This window comes from Lethenteron reissneri, chromosome 33 (genome assembly GCF_015708825.2).
Source record: "Lethenteron reissneri isolate LAM-NWPU_2019-01 chromosome 33, ASM1570882v1, whole genome shotgun sequence".
Classification (NCBI taxonomy): Eukaryota; Metazoa; Chordata; class Hyperoartia; order Petromyzontiformes; family Petromyzontidae; genus Lethenteron; species Lethenteron reissneri.
This window is the reverse complement of record NC_083811.1, coordinates 10,212,319-10,232,289: the sequence shown is the minus strand read 5'-3', so window position 1 is coordinate 10,232,289 and position 19,971 is coordinate 10,212,319. Positions and strand designations below refer to the sequence as shown.

Genomic DNA, 19,971 nt, shown 5'->3' with positions numbered 1-19,971 from the left:
ACGCGAGTAGGGAATATAATAAAAAATCAAGAAACACAAAAGGAATTAATTTGAGTAGAGGGTACATTTTTGTTAACGTATTCCAGCTTTATCATCGCCCTGTTGGCACACGTCAGCCAAATATACAGCGACTCCGGCACTGGCAGCAGCAGCAGCAGCCAGGTTTCAAATGGAGGCAGCGACACAACACGGGCAACCGTTTGAGCGCTGGGCGTGCTACCTTTTTCCCCGTGACACTTCGTTAAATCACTCGCTTGGCAGAGACAAGTGAGCGAACGGAAAAGGGGAGAACAGAAAACAATAAGCAATAAAACAGGCCAGTCGTGAAGGTACATTACTGAGCTGTCAGGCACTGCTGATGTAATGCAAGGCATCCGTGATCCCTGGGGACGGCTTAGAAATGAGTCACGAAGGGCCAGAGCGCTGGGCCGCAGAGATAAGCTGAACATAGCAAGTCAAACTGGGCATAGCTGCCTTTGTTAGCGGTGTGACTACCTGCATGCTGTGTTTATTTTTGTAATTAGTTTGATTTTTTTTCTCTTTCCCTAGAATTAAAATAGAGTCATATGCGTAGGCCCCTCAGACGCAATCCAAGTGAGAAAATTCTATGCAACTGCCCGGGAGGCTAAAGCTAACGCAGTAAAATTTCAAACAGCAGCCTTTAGGGTATATTAAATATATTAATGATGGATTTGACATTACCGCTGCAAGTGAAAATACTTAAATAATCCGAAGAGAATTCTCGCGCTCTATGGAAAAGAGGATTGGTAAGTGAAAGTTTGTACGGCAGTTTTAATCTGTCAAGCCCACAGAATATTATATTTTTTTGCAACTTGGGAGTAGAAACATTTCAATGCTATCTGGAACATTTTCACTTTTAAATGGAAATATTCAGTTTGAAAAAGATAGACATTTTTTTTCAGCCCTTGTAAAGGTAGATGTTTGGAATAAAATGGCTAACTGTTGGAGTGGTGAAAACCATATTTTGTTGGGCTCAAAGTTTGTTCGTATCATAGTTTAAATCGGTTTTCATTCTTACTTTCCTTCAATTTTGTCTTCGTGCATTTTACTGTGAAATTCTTTTTATCTTCGTATTTCTCAAAGTCATTTTGTTTGCTGCAAAATACATTCATCATCAGCACAAGCGTACGGAATGCCGTAAAAATGTAACAATGTGATGAATCAACAGCGGTCGCATACAAATATTTTTTCACATTCTCTCCCCCAGTTATGGAAATATATCACTCAGGCGCATTCACGTTTGACAGGGCACACACCGTGTCGCCTATCTGCGAATAATTCGAAAATAATTTGTTTTGAGCTTGTTGAGAACACCTTCTGAAGGCACAGAGGTGATTTGAATTTTTACGAGCACCATGAGACTGTGTCGACAACTGTACACCCTTTCAACTAAAGAAACACCTAATTTAAATTGACAGCCAAAGTTATCGTGACGTTTTGTCCCCAACTCATTAAAATATACTCAACTTTTAGTAACAAGTAAGGCTCTCGTAACATGTACAGATATCTTGTTTTACAAATTAAAATATGTTTTAAATTAGCAAATTTAATTCAAGTCATTACACGTACAAGCATTTAGATGCAGTAAAAAAATACAAACATTTTAAATGCTCAAAAATACGCATTCCAGAATGAAAATTAAACATGCGGAAAGTATAATTGTCCTGAGGATGATTAACTTTCAATTACACATCACAGATCATTTAGAGGGAGTTATACATATTTGAATGGGGTTAAAACTGATATTAAAACCCTTCACAATACATTTTTCAAAACATTTAAGAGAAAAGGTATTTAGCAACTAATCATAATTAAATCAATATTGTGAACAATTTTTTTAGCGAATTGTAACTAAACGGAATGGAATTGGAGCATCTGGTGGTAAACGTTAAATAACGACACTCATTTTGCCAATGAGGAATTGGTTGCAGTGTAAATATATTAAATTCGAATTTAGTGTTTTTTTAAACATTTGTCTTCTTGAGAGGATGGGATGGCTCCTCAATAATTAATGTGTGCAAACTAATTAGGTTTATAAAAAAAACGTAATGGAACTTTTTGCACAAATCATTTACAAACTCATACAAATGGCAGTTTCTAATTTAGGATTTACTGTAATGGTGCGCACACTTAAAATGCTCCATGATGAATGTGCTTTTTATAATTTCTTCATTGTAATATATGTCAATTAACTGTTAAACGTGAAATAAGATGAATAAATGTGTTTGCTCAGGTGTTCTTAAGAAACTTGGGGTGATTGGTGATCCGTTTTATTTTTAATTTCTATCATTTACAATTTAATTGCAAACTAATGGCTTCTTTAAGGTGCACACGGCAGCAAATGTCCGGAATTGGTAATTATTCACAAACATTGTGTGTCAACTATGGGAATGGAACATTCAATTGTGATTATCACACTGACCACTTCACAGAATTCAGGTAACTTCTCTTTCTGTTTCTCCCCTTATTGCTTAACTTGGGAATTCCATCCCATGATCTCCTTTCACAACTTCTTACAATCGTAATAAATGCAATAAGAAATGCATTAACGTATCTATTCAATGGTGACATTTCATGCTAGGCTACATTGCGTGTTGGACGTTTGGGGTTGTACTATACATAGCAACTGGGAAAAAAACTACTGCTCATAACAAACATAATCTTCCTATATAGAAAATTAATAGTCATACAACCATCCAACACGTGTCATATGACGTCAAACAATGTGTTGCCTGAATTTCGATTTAAAGCTTTCGTGACTGCAGGGATTCATCTTCTTGGTTCTTTCGGTAAAGTCACGTAGAATGGAAACAATAAAATAATAAAAATAAAACATAATAAACTTATTCTCACGACGTTTTGGCCACAACGCAAGCAGCCATCCTCAGGTGGAGAACAGGTCTGTGTAGTACTAATCGCATATCTGCATTTCCCATAAATATGCTAAATTCCTCTTGATATGCAAATTATTTTGTCAAGGTGCTCTTCCCCCCTCCATCCCAGCTTAAATAGACCCTCCAAGCCTGGGGTGTGTCATTCAGACTCTGTCTTCTCGACAGACCTGTTCTTCACCTGAGGACGGCTGCTTGCGTTGTGGCCGAAACGTCGTGAGAATAATTTTATTATGTTTTATTTTTATTATTTTATTATTTCCATTCTACGTGACTTTACCGAAAGAACCAAGAAAATGTGTTGCCTGGTTCGCGGAAGTAGTTGTGATAGCACATGTATGCTGCAAATACCAAAACACGGCTTTGCTAAAACTGCACCTATTTATGAAGAAAAGCTCAAGTGAAGGGAATGTTAAACTCAATAAAGGCAAACGCAAAAAAGCCACTATTAACATGAAGCTTACTCAAATGTAACTATTTTATTCATGCACGGTGGCTGCCCTCGGGGTAAAATCGCCGTTTTAATTGCCTCCTGACACGCGTGTGTGCATAATTCAGATAAATGTCATTGCAAACAAGGCAACGGCGGCGGCGGCAGCCACAGAAGCCAAGCAAGCTTAAAGGTGTTAAAATAAAATACAAGACGTTGCGTTTATCTCCCTGCCAGCCACGTCTGCGCAGTGTCAAGGTCTGCCGGCAACGAGAGTTTATGTGTGGGGCAAGTGAAGAAGAAGGAAACTCGGGGGCCATAAAGCACTCGCTAAAGTTTCTTCACCGAATGAATACCGAATCCCGATGCGTGAGGACTATACAATGGGGGGGGGGGGGGGGGGGGAAGACGTTTCAAGTTTTGTTGAACCAGGTAGGAAATCAAGAGGCCAGGACAGTCTAATTTTCAAGAGCGACCTGGGGCATGTCTGCCAACAATGATTGCATGTACAAATCTCCAGTTAATTAGTTTGCGGGTAATTTTCATACTTGCCAAACTTTGACCATGTCACTAGCACACAACGGTCTCCTCTTTGTAAATTAAGTCCAGGGAACTTTAACATCCACTGCGAAGCAGAGCAGACGGCACGTAGTATCATTATGGTTTTACACACCACAGTATTAATCAGGGCAGCCGCTAGATTCGAACTGTGAACCTCTGCCACGAGCGGCGAGCACGCTGCCGCATCACCGCTCGAGACGAGTGAGAGCGGCACCGGGATGCATGCGCTGGCTGGGGCCCTCTTTTTCCGGGTCACAAAAGTGACTTGGATGTCTGGATGCGTGTCAAATTCCCACGCCTGACGTGCAATGCCAGGCGAGCGTTCGGCAGATAAGGATGCGGTTCATCATAGCGGGCGTGTCACTTTCATTTGAACGTCAAGTCAAAATCAGAGAGTCTCCCTCCTCAAGTGAGCAGTTTGGTGGCACCTTGTCTCCAACAGCAGCGCCGAATCAGTGGTGGAAATTCAACGTTACAATGGCAGGAGCATAGGCCCGTACGTTTGACACTCACTTTTTACGACGACACGTGTAAAGCGCTACTAATTTTATTGACCTCAAAGGTATAACAAGTCAATCGAGGCCAGGATTGAATTTAAAGATTCCATTTGTGTTTTAAGCGCTCGAATCTTAGCACCAATGGATTACCTTGCATGATCCATAGAATATCTATGACCAGTTCTGCAATGTTGCCAGTGGATGATAACAGTAATACAAACATGGTGATAGGCAATAGGCTTTTCTGCACCATGGTTACAAATGAAAAGCGCCCATGACGCATGCGTCCTTTTAAAAACGCTCCTCAACTCACCCACTCAACCACCACTGGAAAATGAGAATGCCTAGCAGGTACATAAAGCAAAGCTGCATGGAAATACCTGCGATGGAACAGCGGTGGAGGGAAGACTGGGGGGGGAGGGAGCATTGACAGCTGCAGGCACAGATGATGGAAACTGAAAGACTGAAGAGGATGAGGTCACTGTAGGCTGGGGAGAAGACTCGGACTGGATGGTGGGCTACACACAGGAATGAGACGCACACACACAACGCGCACGCACATGTCATGGAGACAGCGGCCACGAGCAGAGCAAACGATGGTGTTGGGGGATCAACGGACATAACATCTCCAGATACGGCAACTCCTGTGAGAGAAGAAACCCGTTAGATTTTTGTGAAACAATATTAAATGAAGGAACATCAGCCAAAACCAACGTCATGCGCCACATGAGGTTCCCTTGTTCCAAGCGACAAGTTTCATCATTGATATTTATTCGACACGATAATTCACTGTTCAATGCACGTTATGTTCACAACGCTGAGCTAGGAAACGTGATGGCTATGTTTTACACAAAAACAATGAACATTCGTTTTGGTTCAGGAATAAGTGGCCCGCACTAATGGCGTCTTTAGAAATATGGTATCCATGTGTACCTTAAATGTGTGGGTCATCAATAAAAGAGTTACATTTTGCGAGCCCAGTATGAGATGGCATTGCTTGTTTCCTTTCGCCAGTTATTTACGTATTGAGTGCCAGGGATTAGAGGGCATGCTGGCACAGAGCATACGCAATGGAAACGGAGCACCGGAGATGGGGCCTTTGGCTTTAGAGCACAGCGTGACAAAACTGTCAAGGTGTGGAGCTCCACCGTTTTGAATTTCAAATGGGTTCTTGATCGAGGAGAGGCATAAAGCAAAAAAAAAACCTCAGCATAAACTGTTCGTCGCCACTAAAGTGAATGACAACGCACGACGAGTCACGGGGTGAATGATTAAAACTACGTTGGCACAATGGCAAGACAACAATGTGATTTTTTAAAGGAAGCAAATACTGTATTACACAAAAGCGCACGATATTGCATGCTTGATTTAAACATTATTGTCTATGTAGCCAGAAATATTTGACGTCAGGGTATCTTGATAATTACTTTTACAAGCTGAGTAAACACATTTACGAAAAGGTACGGTTTGAAATAACATATTTGTTGAACACTTAAGATGCTGAATGTGTAGTAATTATCAACACCTTTGCTAACATGCATTTCCTTGACCAAAAACAAATATACAAAACTCTCTAAAAATACCACACACTATTATTTGCAATTATAAAACCCTATGAAAGTAAACTTTTTTGTAATTACCACTTTGAACACGTACAATGAAAGAGAGATTAACTTTCTTGTGGACAATTTAACAACATTTTTTGGAGCAGGATTGACTTTACGAAGGAACAAAAAACATCTAAAGTGTAAGCGTTCTGTTATGCAACAGACAAAACGTTTAATCTCCTCATTCGATAAAGTATATTGACGAACCGACTCGAAAATAAATAAAAAGTTTTGAGAATTTGTGACACTTTCTGAGGTAATTAAAGAGCACCCATTACATTATCTAATCTATTTTAAATATTCTAAATGCCTCGGCAAACCACTAAACCATTTGCAACACACCTAACAAGAGCACGGACACGCGATTAACGAATGCATGCAATTAATGATGATGTGCATGTGGAGGGGACCTTCCAGCAAGCCTACCACATATATTAATTTCATTAAATCCACATGTTCAGAGCATTACAGGTGAAAATGGTTAATTATGAGCGGTAATCATCGCGGTCGGCATTGTGGTCACGGCAGGGGGGTAAAAAAACCTCAATTCAAGAGGCTAATGTGTGGTAATTCATTATTCCCCTCCCCCTACGCTGTCTTGACCCAAGATGAAAATTGATCAGGTTTTTACGGCGGCAATTAAACCGCCTCGCAATACGTGACCCGGTGCTGATGCACGTCCGTCTTCAAAAGGGACCGGCGTTAAACATTCACGTGATAAAATTACATTTATAGAAAGCGGGCAGCAGGGGGGGGGAAAGAAATAGAAAACACCGACTGAAACGCAGCATTTTGTAATTGTCGTCGATAGCGAGGGCCCCCCCCTGCCCCCCCCCTGCCCCCCCCGCCCCCCCCAACAGGAGGCGGCCATGGGCCACGAGGCGCTCTGGTTGGTTCATTTCTCGGCAATGGTCTCGGGCACTCATTTAAATAGTTTTTTGTCGTCGTCGTCGAGAGTAAATGCTTACGATGAGAGGAAGAATTATACTCGGGCCGTGTTCGCCTGACGGAGAGCCGGCACGCTGCGTACTCGTCTAACCTTAGTGCCCTTCCCACCTGTCATACCATTACATCCATTGCGCTAACCCCCCTCATTCTGCACGTCATCTACACGTGCCTACCAGCAGCATGATAACCCACATTAGACAAACACAAAACCACGTAAACACATTTAAAATGGTCTATATTCTTCATGTTTTTTTTGGGGGGATTGTTATTTCTTGTAAATTGCTTACCCGACCATACTGGACATCTGTGAAAAATAGCGTCATAACTCATTGGATTTCTCCTCCAGTCTAAATTAAGATTCTGATTCTGATGTAATTACCATCAATTGATTATTTATGTGATGTAAAACCGCCATGCCTTATTATTTTGCCTTGAGAATTTTTGTTCAAAACAATAAACTGGTGACCTGGCATAGGAATGTAGAATTTTCTGCCAATTTGCTCAGCGCCACAAGTGAAGAATGAGAACCCATGACCATGGTTGGATTGTAGGGGGGGGGGGGGAAGGGAAAAAATACGTATTTATTTAGTTGTGTTTAACTTGAATTTTGCGAAGGCTTTTGCCGGCCACTGCAGTCGAGCCATCGAGCACATGGTTCAGTGGCAAGTGAAATTGACCCCCAGGCGATCCACATGCCTCTTGATGTCCATGCGGTGCTCCTGCACTCACGCCTTGCAGAGTACAAAGCCTACGCATAAGCAAGAGCACTGATCGGTACTATAAAACTTGCATAAGGAATCGCAGGATTCCGACTGGGACCCACCGATTAAAAGAATACTGATGACCTGCTCCGGCATGACTCATTCAAGTACGCTGCAATGTCTGCTATTGGGCGAATGACAGTTAACACTGTTTACTGTTTCGAATTTATTTTGATAATTTGCTACAGCTTTTCTAAAATAAAAGACAAAGTAATTTGAGAATAGGTTTTCCCTTTTTTCTGGCAACAAAACAGGTGTTAAGATGTTAAAACACCAAACTGAAACCGTTTACAAGGAATCATGTCTACATTAACCACAATACTTGTGGTCAGAATGCAAACATAAAACGTACTCTGATAATATATGCATTGTCTTTGAAACTGATTGGTCCACGCCAGAGACACCTTTCTTTTGAGCCTAGTCTCAAAACGGTGTTAAACCAGAGGCCGTCCAAAAGGCGTACAGCTCAAAGACAATGCACTATCAGAGTAATGAGAGCTCGGGGTGAGTAGCTACATCATGGGACCTCCCCTTTGCCAGTACCAAAATATGAGAATAGGGTTTCCCCTTTCTTCTGGCAACAAAAAGGTTTCAGTTTGGTGTTTTAACATATTAACACCTGTTTCGTTGGCAGAAAAAGGGGAAACCCGATTCGAATAATTTGGTACTTGGCAAAGGAGGTCACATGACAAAGTAATTTCTTGCACAAATGAGCAATGAGGCGGTTGCCCATCTATTTAGAGCCCTGAGCAAGTGGCAGAAATTCCCATTCCTCTGGTGGGGGCAAGGCTATCCCATAGGACAACCACTTTAAAAGCTTCCCCCACAAAATTGGTGCTTGTTTTATCGACTCCGCAGAAAGGCGCCAAGTCAACCCCCAAAGCAGGCTTTGAACTCGGAAACTTTCGGATTTGCGAGCTGCTCTCGCTGCCGCTGAGCGACCCGGCTGGGTCCATGTTGAACGATGCCCACAGCGGAAACGGCGCTGGACTGAGACCAAAGGCCTCCCCGCGCATCAAATGGCATCGTGGTGATGATGATATTCGCCCCGTGTTTAGAAACTATTGCCTATGCATGACGTGCCATTAGAATTAAAACGTTTCAAAGCACTCACCCCCATGCGGTCATCTAGCAAACAGGCCAACTTGAGAAAGCCTGCCGCCGATACTGTTATAATGCTCGACAACCATTCGTCCGCATTAGTCATCGGCCTACCAGCAAATGTTGCGAGTGCACAGCACGTGAGGTTTTTTTTTTTTTCAAAAAGAATTGCGAATACTCCAGTTTTCCTTTCAGCCACCCACGTGCGCTTCACCGTGGAGAGTCACGTGGGCTGCCCCCTGTACTTGTATTATTCATTCACATGCCCGATTCACTCTGTCGTGCAGCCATCAAAAGCGAGGCTCTGTGTGTGTATTAGCTCAATACAGAGGGAGCTAAGAGTTATTTTATATTGAATGTTTAAAATACACCATTAATTTTTAAATGAGCCACACTGCCACGGGTGCAGTGCCAGCATTTCCATCTGAGCTCGCCTTCTATTGACACAACCGCTAAGCTAACGGTGTGGGCTAGGCTAGGCGCGAGTGCGGTGAAACATGAGAATTGAGTCATGCTGTGAGCGGAATGAGAGTGGGGTATTGTGTGCGAGTGATAAAGAAGTTCCATATACACAGTTACACACACGAACACTCACACACACATACACAGACAAAGATCTCATTTGTTGATGGTGTGTTGTGGCCTGCACTGTGCCATACAAAGACAAAGATCCTACACGTAGCTTTTAAGAAAATGTTCGGCGAAGTGCTGTTCGCGAGCACCTTTAAAGGCCAGCACAGCATACAAATAGGTGGGTGGTCAACACCACGCTGGGTCGTCTTTGTCTCCCCAGTGGTGATGTTTATACACCACCCCAGGAATTAATTTAAGGCTGAGTCGACCTTGGCAAGGCCCAGGACCGGTTAAAATATTCACGACTGTTATTGGTCATGAGAGGAAAATTAAAATGAGGTCGCTGGGTTCGTCGCGCAGTGCGCTAACCACTACACTGCTGCTCCCCAGGCCAGCACAAAGTCATAATAAAACAAAGATCCCCCATGTAGCCTAGCGTTAGCGAGCACCTATTAAGGCTGGCACAGGCACACGAGGAGGGGGGGGGGGCAACATTACACCCGGTGTAATTAAGCAAAGTATTTACTTCACTTAACCCAGGAGTCTCCAGTTCACTTTCATTTGCTGGATGCGATAGTAAAAAAAAATGGACATTATTCTTTAAAATATTCCCTGCCTCTGTTAACCCATCAGTAAAAATTGGTACTCCACAATCATTTGATCGGCAGGACACGTACGGTGAGGTTAAGTTTGCGTACTCTCACCTCTTCCAAGGAGTCTGTCCAATGTAGCAGAGCAGGCCAAATACCCTCTAAGAGAGGATCTCTAGAGCGGTCTCCAGTGGAGGATCTTCTACAAATAGTGGCCTGAGAAAGCAATTGCAGGACTGCACCTTTACCCATTTACCACTTCGACTGAGAGTTCGATTCGGAAATCGAGAGCTCAGTTTGCGACAAAAACCACGGGTGACGGCAGCAGCCCTCGAGACCGGCGTTGCGAGCAGGTTCCCCACGTTGTGAACGCTGACCGGCGACGCGGGGCGCCCAACGCGGACAGCACGACGCTCGCACGCGAGTGGACCAGGGTGGAACCGGCACGAGCGTACCAGGGTTGCGCCGGCGCCCGAGCGGTCTGCGTCGCGCGCGGGGCTGCGCGGCGTGAACTTGGGCGTGGAGCGGCCACTGACGGGCGGCGAGGAGCTGGCGAGCGACGACCCCGTGAGCGACACGGGCAGTGACGTCCCCCCCGCCGCCGCCGTCGCGCTGTTGCGGAGGCGCGCCAGGCTCAGGCTGTCGAGACTCCCGCTGCCCACGCGCGACTCGATCTCCTCCGCGCGCTGCTCCGTCGACTCCTTCTCCTCCTGGATCAGCCTGGGGGAACGCGCGACGTGGTTTCGGGAAGAGCGTCAATGCTGCCATAGGATAACATTTAGAATCAACGTGCAATTGGCAGCTATCAATGTACACTCGTTTGTGGCCCAGGTCACTTCTAAAAAAGAGCTATATAGCCGAGTGGGCCTTATCTGGTGAAATAAAAAATAGTTTGTTATTTAGTTAGTGAGTTGGGATACTATGCCGATCGATAGCTTGTGTACCCATTGATACTGTTGGGAGGACGGGGGGAGGGGGTCTTACAATGTAAATGGAAAACGAACACGTTTCCCTGAGGTTTGATTTGTTGATTGATATCAAACACCATAGAACAATAATTATATCCTAATTTAATTTTATGGAACTTCGAGGAGCCGCATTGCAAAATACCGTTTCTGACAATGTCACAATCTTCTGCCGTGTCTCTCCCTCTCGCTCACTGCTCCAGAGAAAAGACAAGGGCCATCTCCAATGTCCGTGAAAGCTTTGGATGGTGGATTGCACCACACAATATGAGTCATGTCTGAATGTCCACAATGCTATCCGCACAAATCAACCTTGGCATTTCCGCTGGAACCAAAACAGGGGCATAAACGACCCTCTCAGAATACGTAAGATTGGTATATTCACAATTTTCTTAAAAACGGAAAGAATAAATGTTACACTAGACGAGACGGTACCAACGGTGTCGTTTTGCCACCCGGCGGTTGGGATTGCTGATTGCTTGGTGGCAAAATGGGGATTCTGCGCTGATTTAAATGTTAATTTGTTGAGCACTAAGCTGTTAGCTACGCACTTGAGCCCGAGTCAAAAGATTACTTTGGCCTTGCTTTGTGTACTAAACAGATTTCAATCCCTTTATGTACCAAGGATTAAAACAATTGCTTTCCTATTCCATCTGTCATTTTGAAGGGCCAACATCTATGATGATACGTAGACATTGACAGCTTTAATCACCAATAGAATTATTTTTTATTTTAAATTAATATGGATGCATGTATTTACATGCAGCCACTATAATGGATTAGATTTTAATGCTTGTGTAATCATATTCATTATTTGCACAGCATCAGCACAACAGAACAAATGGCCTTTTTAATGGAATCAGTAAAACTGAGTGAACACAATGAACTGCATTTCACAAAAGAACAGTTAGATTTTCTAGTAATACCTGTACATAAATGACAATCAAAATTTTGCATTGCGAATAACTTTAAAAATAATTAGGTAATTATATTCCAGATATCAACGATTGTTCAAATTGCTTTCCACAATTTTACAATGTTAGCGCTTCCACGGATGCTTACATTTTCTTTTCCTTCGGGATTGCACAAATCCTCGCTAAATCAGGGCTAAAACTCGTTTGGCACAGCTGCGGACGAGGGTTGACGCTGCTCTGCATGCGAGTGGATCCCCGGTGTTAGATGCCCGGCATGATTAACGCGTGGGATCGTCATCACTCTGCAACGTTCGGTGCACGTTTGCGGGAAAATTAAAACAACACGAGCAATCATGCTTCGCTGTGTAAAACGTGCACGATTTTAAAATATACTGGCTTAGTTTTGAATTTCACTCAATTATAATGATGTTGTACATTCTTTTTTTGTCTGGCCAAAAGGTGATATGTCAGTTTGTCAGCGAGTAAGTTCCCTGACCACCTGATACCGTATCACTTGGCAAGCTAAGTAAGTACAATGTCAGCCTGCCAGTTAGTGTGTTTAAATGTCGGCCAGGGGGTCAACTCAGCGCATTGTCCATCCAGGGTAAATTAAATTACTATTACTTTGTGAGACGTCAACAGTGGTTGCCCTGTGGAAAGAGTAACATCTTGCATATACTGTATATAAAAAGATGAACCCTGTGACATGCTCTTTGCAGAGGGTATTGTCCATTCTTGACATTATCCAAGACAGAAACAAAATGAACTGGATCAGATATATTTTCAAGATCATGCCAACATAATTCTACACAAATGATGTATTAACATGATTGAATATGTTCAAACTTTGTAAATTTCTGCGCCATCAATGCAACCCCATGCTACCCATGCCAGGCAGATCAAGAACTTTGACGTGGCTTTGCTGCAATGACACAGCACTGTGGTTGTGCCAGATTTAAAATGCTGCCATGTCCACAGGACAAATCCATTATTTCCCTCCCACTAGCAAGCACATCAGCACTGCAGTCTCAATGTCTTGCAGTGGGATCAGGATACAAATTCCTATCAGCTTGTGAGCAGCAAGAAGCCCCATCCAGGGTTTCCTCTGCAAGAGATTACGCCGGCTATGCATTACAACTCGCTCCACAAAATCACAACAATCCGTACAATCCTCTTAGTCGCTGTTCAACAGGTTTTGACTTATTTCGTCTACAAGCTTAAACCACTTGGGTTTTTTTTATGTCACTTCATCAACATCAGCCATGATCTAATCCATTGCAGACTGTTCAGAAATTAAGTGAGCTTGGGGAGGTATGATGGCCGATAAGATGATTAATTGGAGCAATTTAAAATTATGTCAATAAATGTATTAGCAGTTCAAGGTCGAGAGGTCACCAAGGTCCACTGTCACTGTGCAGTATTCTACTATCTGGCTTAAGGTCTTCCCCCCTGGGCAGTGCATTCTGGGTACCACTCCAATGCCTGTCTTAGCAACATCCTCTTCTACATCCTGCACATGTGCCCCACCCAGCGTGAGCTCGGTTTCCTCATTATATTGACAATGCTTCCTTGGCATATGCTCATCTGCGCTTCTACTAAATAGCGATTGATAATATAATCATTCGTATTCAAATACACCTGCATGCCCATCAGTTCAATGATCATGTACTTCCCAGAAAGAAAAAAGATCCCCCGTATAGCCTCGAATAGACTGTTGGGGCAAGTTCTGTCCGCGAGCACCTGTGAAGGCCGGCATGGTGCATGAGGGGGTACTGTGGCACCACACCCAGCCACCTTTGACTTTCCAATGCACCAGGTACTCATGTCAGAGTCAAATTATGGGAGGCCCACAACCTCTGCAGACATTCGTCACCAACGTTAGCCGAGTGCAAGGAATGAACCCAGGTCGCGGGGTTAATAGCGCAGAGTACTAAACAATACACTACTGCTCCCAACACTGCTGTACTTCATATGGTCACGTGTGCACTGACACATGGCTACGTCAAGACAAGTGAAAACAGAAAGTCCATCTTCAAGCCTCAATCATGCTTGAGCCAGCATTCTTTACAGAGCTCGGGAACAACATATTGCACTCTGATCGAAGCAAAATCCTTATCGATGTGTCTCGCAAGATGCAAAGATGTCAGTCAAGCCAACCATAACACGGCTGCTCTATGTTTAAGTGTTGTAAAAAACAACAATGAAATATCTATTTTAAGTGTAATGTCTTTAACACATGCCACAGTGGTGATCATAATGAATTACAAACATGCCTTTGTCTACATTTTGATAGCCTGCGAGTCACCATTGCTTTCCAATTCACACCCCAAAAATACGAACAGATGATTCATAGCTGAGATACACCACAGACCGGCTTGAAATAATGTACAATTATGAATATTACAGAGTTTATAGTTTAAATGCTGGTTAGTGAAAGCAGTTCAGAATAACACACTTTCAGACGTCATCATGGCCAAAGCTGCCACCACCTCAGACAACCGGGATGTAATCGGTGTTCATGTAGAATCACAGAGCTCCTTCACTCAATGCTCTGTAACTGCTCTGCTGTCATCTGCCTGCAAGCGAAGTGAAAATGTGTTGCACATTGCACTCTTACAGTAGCAGGAAACGTTAAGCAATCAAATTAGGGAACACGATTCATGGTTACATAGGCCTCTTTACGTGACCGTAATTTTTTCCATAAATGCATGTTCTTAGAAGGCACATTAAACTATATTTATGAACTTATCTGAAGCAATGTCACTTTGCTTTTGAAATATTTTTGATTTAACAAAAGAAGAGTTGTGCAGGTTATACGAAGCGTGCAAACAAATTGATGTGACTGAACAGCCCTTTAAATTTAGAACTGCTCTTGGATATAGGGCATATTCTTCTTGGCAGTCTTCTCATATCTATATAAAACAAAGGTCAAAGAAACAAACACAGATTTTTCTGACCAACATGGAAGGCTGCCCACATGCAGCTTCGGCCCCTCTGGGGAGAGAAAAAAAAAATCCCTCGGCCAGCGACTCCTGGGAAATTCATTCAAGGAAACCGCATTCAGGGTTGCATTTATTCCCTGGCTCCAATTTGTGAGAAAATGTCACAATTAGGAGCCCCCCCCTGCTTGCAGATTTGTGAGTGAAAGCAATCGTGAATGTTTTCCCCGGCAGGGGCCAGTGAAATGTCACCGAGTCTTGACCGATGCTTTTGCTTTATGGGTGCATGAGATTGCATGGTGGATATAACACGTCAAAACATGTAAATACATGGTGAGAAAATTTGATGCAAGCTATATATATATATCTGTAGCTGATGTATGCAGGCCCTTTGGTATGAGACCTGCTTTGTAATAAACGGTAAAGGTTCAGCCGTGAAATTCAATTCTCATGCCACCACTGGCAGAAGGGCCTCCGCTGAAGGGAGCTGTAGAGAGCTCCCCTCGAGGTAACTGGCTTTCTCTTCCACACTGGATAGATATCTAGGAATGTGTCAGAGTACCCACATTTTTCCTCACCACACGTGACCTGACAGTAAAACAAATGTTGGTGTGCCCATTTATTTTGGAAGAAATCCATGCTCAGAATGACACTGAGAGACAGAAAGACGAGCTTGGTGCATCAAAGTAATCATGCATAGCCCAGACATCGTAGGGACACTTAAGAAAGGTTGGCTTGGGCAACACGTATTGCTAAGGGGTGATGGCTCTTGGACGAAACTGAAGACGGATTGGCAACCAAAGGAGGGAGCATGCCCAAGAAGCCAACAACCATGGAGATGGGGTGATAAGATTGGTTCACATGCAAAAGATCGATGGATGTATTATTGCTTCATGAGACTGTAAGGGAACACAAAGACTTGGGGCATGGGGCTTCAATCCAGCAGTGGCGGGATGAAGTCTGATTATGACGATTGATTTTATCCACCCTTGAGTGCTCATGTTCTCAGTCAAACTTCAACCGGGATTTAAATGCGGGTCAGGTGCTCTGACCAGAGGGGGCCACGTGTACAATGCACGTACGCGTGTGCGAGCGAGCGAACGAGCGAACGAGGGAGCGCGAGTGCGTGCGGGCAGCCTCGGCGGGACCGTGCTACCTGATCTCGTTGTTGATCGCGTCGAGCTGCTCCTGCAGCATGAGGGCGAGCGTCTGCGCGTCCGAGTGGCCGCTGGGCGACAGGAGGTCGGCCGAGCTAAAGATGGTATCGCGGTCGTCTTCCTGGTCGGACGCCTCCGTCTCGCTCTCGAAGGCCTGGGCGACGCTGGCCAGCACGCCCGCCTGCTGCATGCGCTGCCACTCCTGCTCATTCAGCGTTTGTACCTGGGCACACAGACAGGGCCATGTTAGGCATTATGGGGGCCTAGGGCCGTTGTAGTTTTGAGGGGCCCATTATTTTGTATATTCAATTTCCTGCCTTTTGATGTTTAACTTTCAGCAATGCCCAATGGCAAACACTCGATTTTTTGCTTTGCTTTGGTTATTTCAGTTCTCGTTTTTAAATGTAACATATGAATTGTGAAGCTAAATCAAAGTAAAAGTGGATAAATTATCTTAATTTTGTCACGTAACTCGTCGTAATATATGTAGTGATGGCATGGCCTCCATTAAATAATTACCTACGTGACGTATCACAGACATATATTACTGCATTTATACCATTATATAGCTGTGTATATATTTTTGGGGTTCCCTCAAAAATGCACGAGTCCATGGGCTGCAAACCCTAAACCCACTCTATTAATGTGGCCCTGTACATGGGCATGAGGTGGAGGAGCGAAGTGAGGCCGAAATATGTGGATGGCCATGGGTTTACATAATGCGCAGACAAGTCTCACGCATTTGATAAAATTTGTAAGATCTTTGTGGCTCAATGTACGTGCATCTGCAAGTTTGTTTTGGGTGTTGCACATTGAGATCGATACTTTGTGATGTGAAACAGCTTAATACAATTTATCCTTGATTTTCTAATCTCCGTCATTGTAAGAGAAACATTTTCACCGAAGGTGTTTGATGTAACTGGCCATGGTGCTGCAAATTGAACTGCACATTCAGTTGTGCACTGCACATTCTCATCAGTACAGCGCAACCCATTTTAGGTATCCCACTGACTTATAATGACCCCTCCTATTTTATTCTCAACAGATGATTGGACATTGTGAAAGTGATGGCTCCATGCCTGGGACAAGCGAATTATGAGAGTCATTAAATAATTCGTACGTGTATTGAGATCGGTGCTGAACAAAAGCTTATTCTCTGTAAATACTCTCTGTTATATTTTAGTGTATAACAAAATGATGACGATTACGGCCTAAACTTTTTTGGAGCCAAGCAATCCATGAATGACTCAATTTATGCAATTGTCGCAGCATGTTATAGCATTATAGAATAGCAAAGCAGAGGGATGAACTTACAGGAGCGTTAGAGTCCAGACAGAGTCAGCAATTCAGACATTAGAGAGACAACATTGGTGAACAACAACGAAAGAACATTACAGATATTGCATTATTTTGCAAAAAGTATTCTAACGTGAAACAAGGATATGTTTAAACATTTTAAACATTTATATACTGGTAAGTTTACATTTATTTTAATTAAATACCTTGCATTTCCTGCCTTAAGGACATAATTTGGGGAAACAGTAAACAACATTTTATTTTTCGATTTAAAGCTTTCGTGACTGCAGGAATTAATCTTCTTGGTTCTTTCGGTAAAGTCACGTAGAAGGGAAATAATAAAATAATAAAAATAAAACATAATAAAATAATTATTTTATTACTTCCCTTCTACGTGACTTTACCGAAAGAACCAAGGAGAACATTTTATTTTTTTGTTCAAATATTTTAAACACTTTAAAACAGTTAACAGAGTGGAGTGGTGGTCCAGTGGTTTGCACACTCCTGCTTTGAACCAAGCAACCCAAGTTCAATTCCCAGCCATGGTTAACATCAGAGGCGAGAGATATCTGAACTCGTGCTGATCCTGGTCCTGCCCCACCATCGCCCCCCATCACCAAACCGCACTGACCAGCAAGGTGGTGTACGGTCATACAACCCCCCATTACCGATATCGTATGAGAAAGCCTCCATCTAACACTGGATTGACAAAGCGCTGTATGTACTTAATCATGTTAATGAAAATTTTAACAATGATTCAATGTTGCAATACTATGCCTAACTCTCTCTCTTTCTCTCGCCGGCATTCGTTGCAGTGAGAATATAAATGCACCACTTAGTCAAGATGTACATTTAACATTTTTTGCTTTGGCTTGTGGTGATGCATGCTTTAGCTGTGAATTTATGGCCATCCTCAACTGTTTTCCACTACCGCCCCGTGCCTACCACGTGCTTATTTGACCTCTGACCCCTCCCAGCATACCTTGCCCGGTTCATCTCGGAGTGCTGACAGGCGTCCCTTCTGGCGGCGCAGCACCGCTGAGCTTCCAAACGGGTCTCCTGGTGCCTCCAGAATAACTGATGAGCCCAGCGAGTAGCGAATATCTGACGAGCTACCAAGATGTGACCTTCAAACAAAGGAAAGAGGGCAAAAATCTCCACACCTGACACTGAACAGAAGGAATAAAATCACTAAACAACACCATACTCATATATTAAAAACATATATATATATAAAATAAACATAAATTATTCATTGGATCTTATTCGGATAGAACATCGGATTCTCAAAGAGGATTTTGAAGAACAATTGGTGGGACCTTGACCTGCTTAGAGGACGCTCACCCACCACCAGTGAGGTCAAAGGCTGCCTTTCAAAGCAGGGTTCAACCAAGGGGCATACATCACCGGCTAGACAATGCTTAAAGTGACGTAGCCACCCAACTGGCGTATGGCATTGGGTCAGCTTTAAAGGCGCACACATCGACCGTCACTGTCATCAGCGTAGACGTTCATTTTAAAGCAGTCTGCCACTCATCCTTTGAGAGCGAGCACGGGCTTTGAAAATTAACAAAACAAGCCCACTACGACTCTTCCCGTTCTATTCACATATCTAAAGCCCACATTGAGAGTATTTGGAATGCGGTCTCTATGAGAATTAATTTCTGGACAAGGTTATCCTTGGACGCCATTGCAGCCAGATGGATAGCCTACTATTGTAGTTGGGGCGTGCGCCACGGAGCCAGATGGAATGAGATTCTTGGTGCAAACTCGATCACATCCATCTGGTAATGCCGTGGAACATTACAAAAGCATGCACGTCGCTACAAAGGGTTTGTGACAATTTGCAAAAGTCGTAACTGCATGCAATTGTCGTGACAGCAGCTCAAAATGGCAGTCAAAAAGCTCCAAGACCAAAAAAACTACAACTTGCAAATAAAATACACACTAAATAATTAGATTGATAAATTATCTTTCTGAATGTATGCTTTTGACTTCTTATTTGAAAATATAAAATGTTGCTATAATTATGAATCGATGCATACTTGTTATCAAACATATTTGATTGCTTTCCCTCCAAACAATGGAGTGGATTTTCCAATCACAGATTTTATATTGGACTGCACGCAATCCTAATGTCGCGTAATTCACTTTTCTTGGACACAATGAAAATACTTATCGCTTATCTGATGCCTGTAAGCTGCAGGTTACAAATTTAACAAATGTATTCAAATATTAACGATGGAAGACGATCATAAAACAATTTCAAGCATTTTTCTGTCATTTTGACAAGCACGCCCAGGGGTGCGTACGATCACTACACAATGCATCTTGCCTTTATTGTAGAGCTGCCCCCTCCGCTCCCTCCCCCTCCTCCCCACAGCACATTTGCAAAAATGACCGAGATTCATCGGAAAGTTTTAGAGCCAAACAGAGCAACAGCATTTAGTTAAGGTGATAATGTTATTACTTTAAGCGGTTTAGGGGCAGGAGAGCTGCCGAAGAATATACGATCAGAAATTTGATATAAATAATACCGGAGCTGCACGGGAAATTATATGGTGCTCAGAGCAATGGCACACTTTTATGACAGGAAAAAAAACTGCATATCTAAATTGTACGCCAACACCAAGTTAAATAACAGGCTTTTCGTATAATGCACTGATGCATTTTGTAAATTGAACGAAGTCGTCGGCATAGGCTCTGGGTGGTGGAAAGTT

General features: G+C 43.1%; 1 protein-coding gene across 13 annotated transcripts in view; it reads right to left on the bottom strand.

Moving 5' to 3' along the window:
• Positions 1-19,971, bottom strand: part of LOC133350332 (liprin-alpha-1-like) — a 351,308-nt gene that overhangs the window by 70,067 nt on the left and 261,270 nt on the right. For 7 of the 13 annotated variants that reach the window (XM_061564572.1, XM_061564571.1, XM_061564574.1 and 4 more), the window contains 4 exons: positions 18,234-18,378; positions 15,955-16,178; positions 10,436-10,700; positions 4,781-4,918 (listed from right to left, as the gene is read on the bottom strand). In XM_061564572.1, coding sequence (XP_061420556.1) covers positions 4,781-4,918; positions 10,436-10,700; positions 15,955-16,178; positions 18,234-18,378 — 772 coding nt within the window. The remainder of the gene's footprint in view (positions 1-4,780; positions 4,919-10,435; positions 10,701-15,954; positions 16,179-18,233; positions 18,379-19,971) is intronic. The other 6 variants (XM_061564573.1, XM_061564583.1, XM_061564576.1 and 3 more) reach the window with 2 other exon arrangements.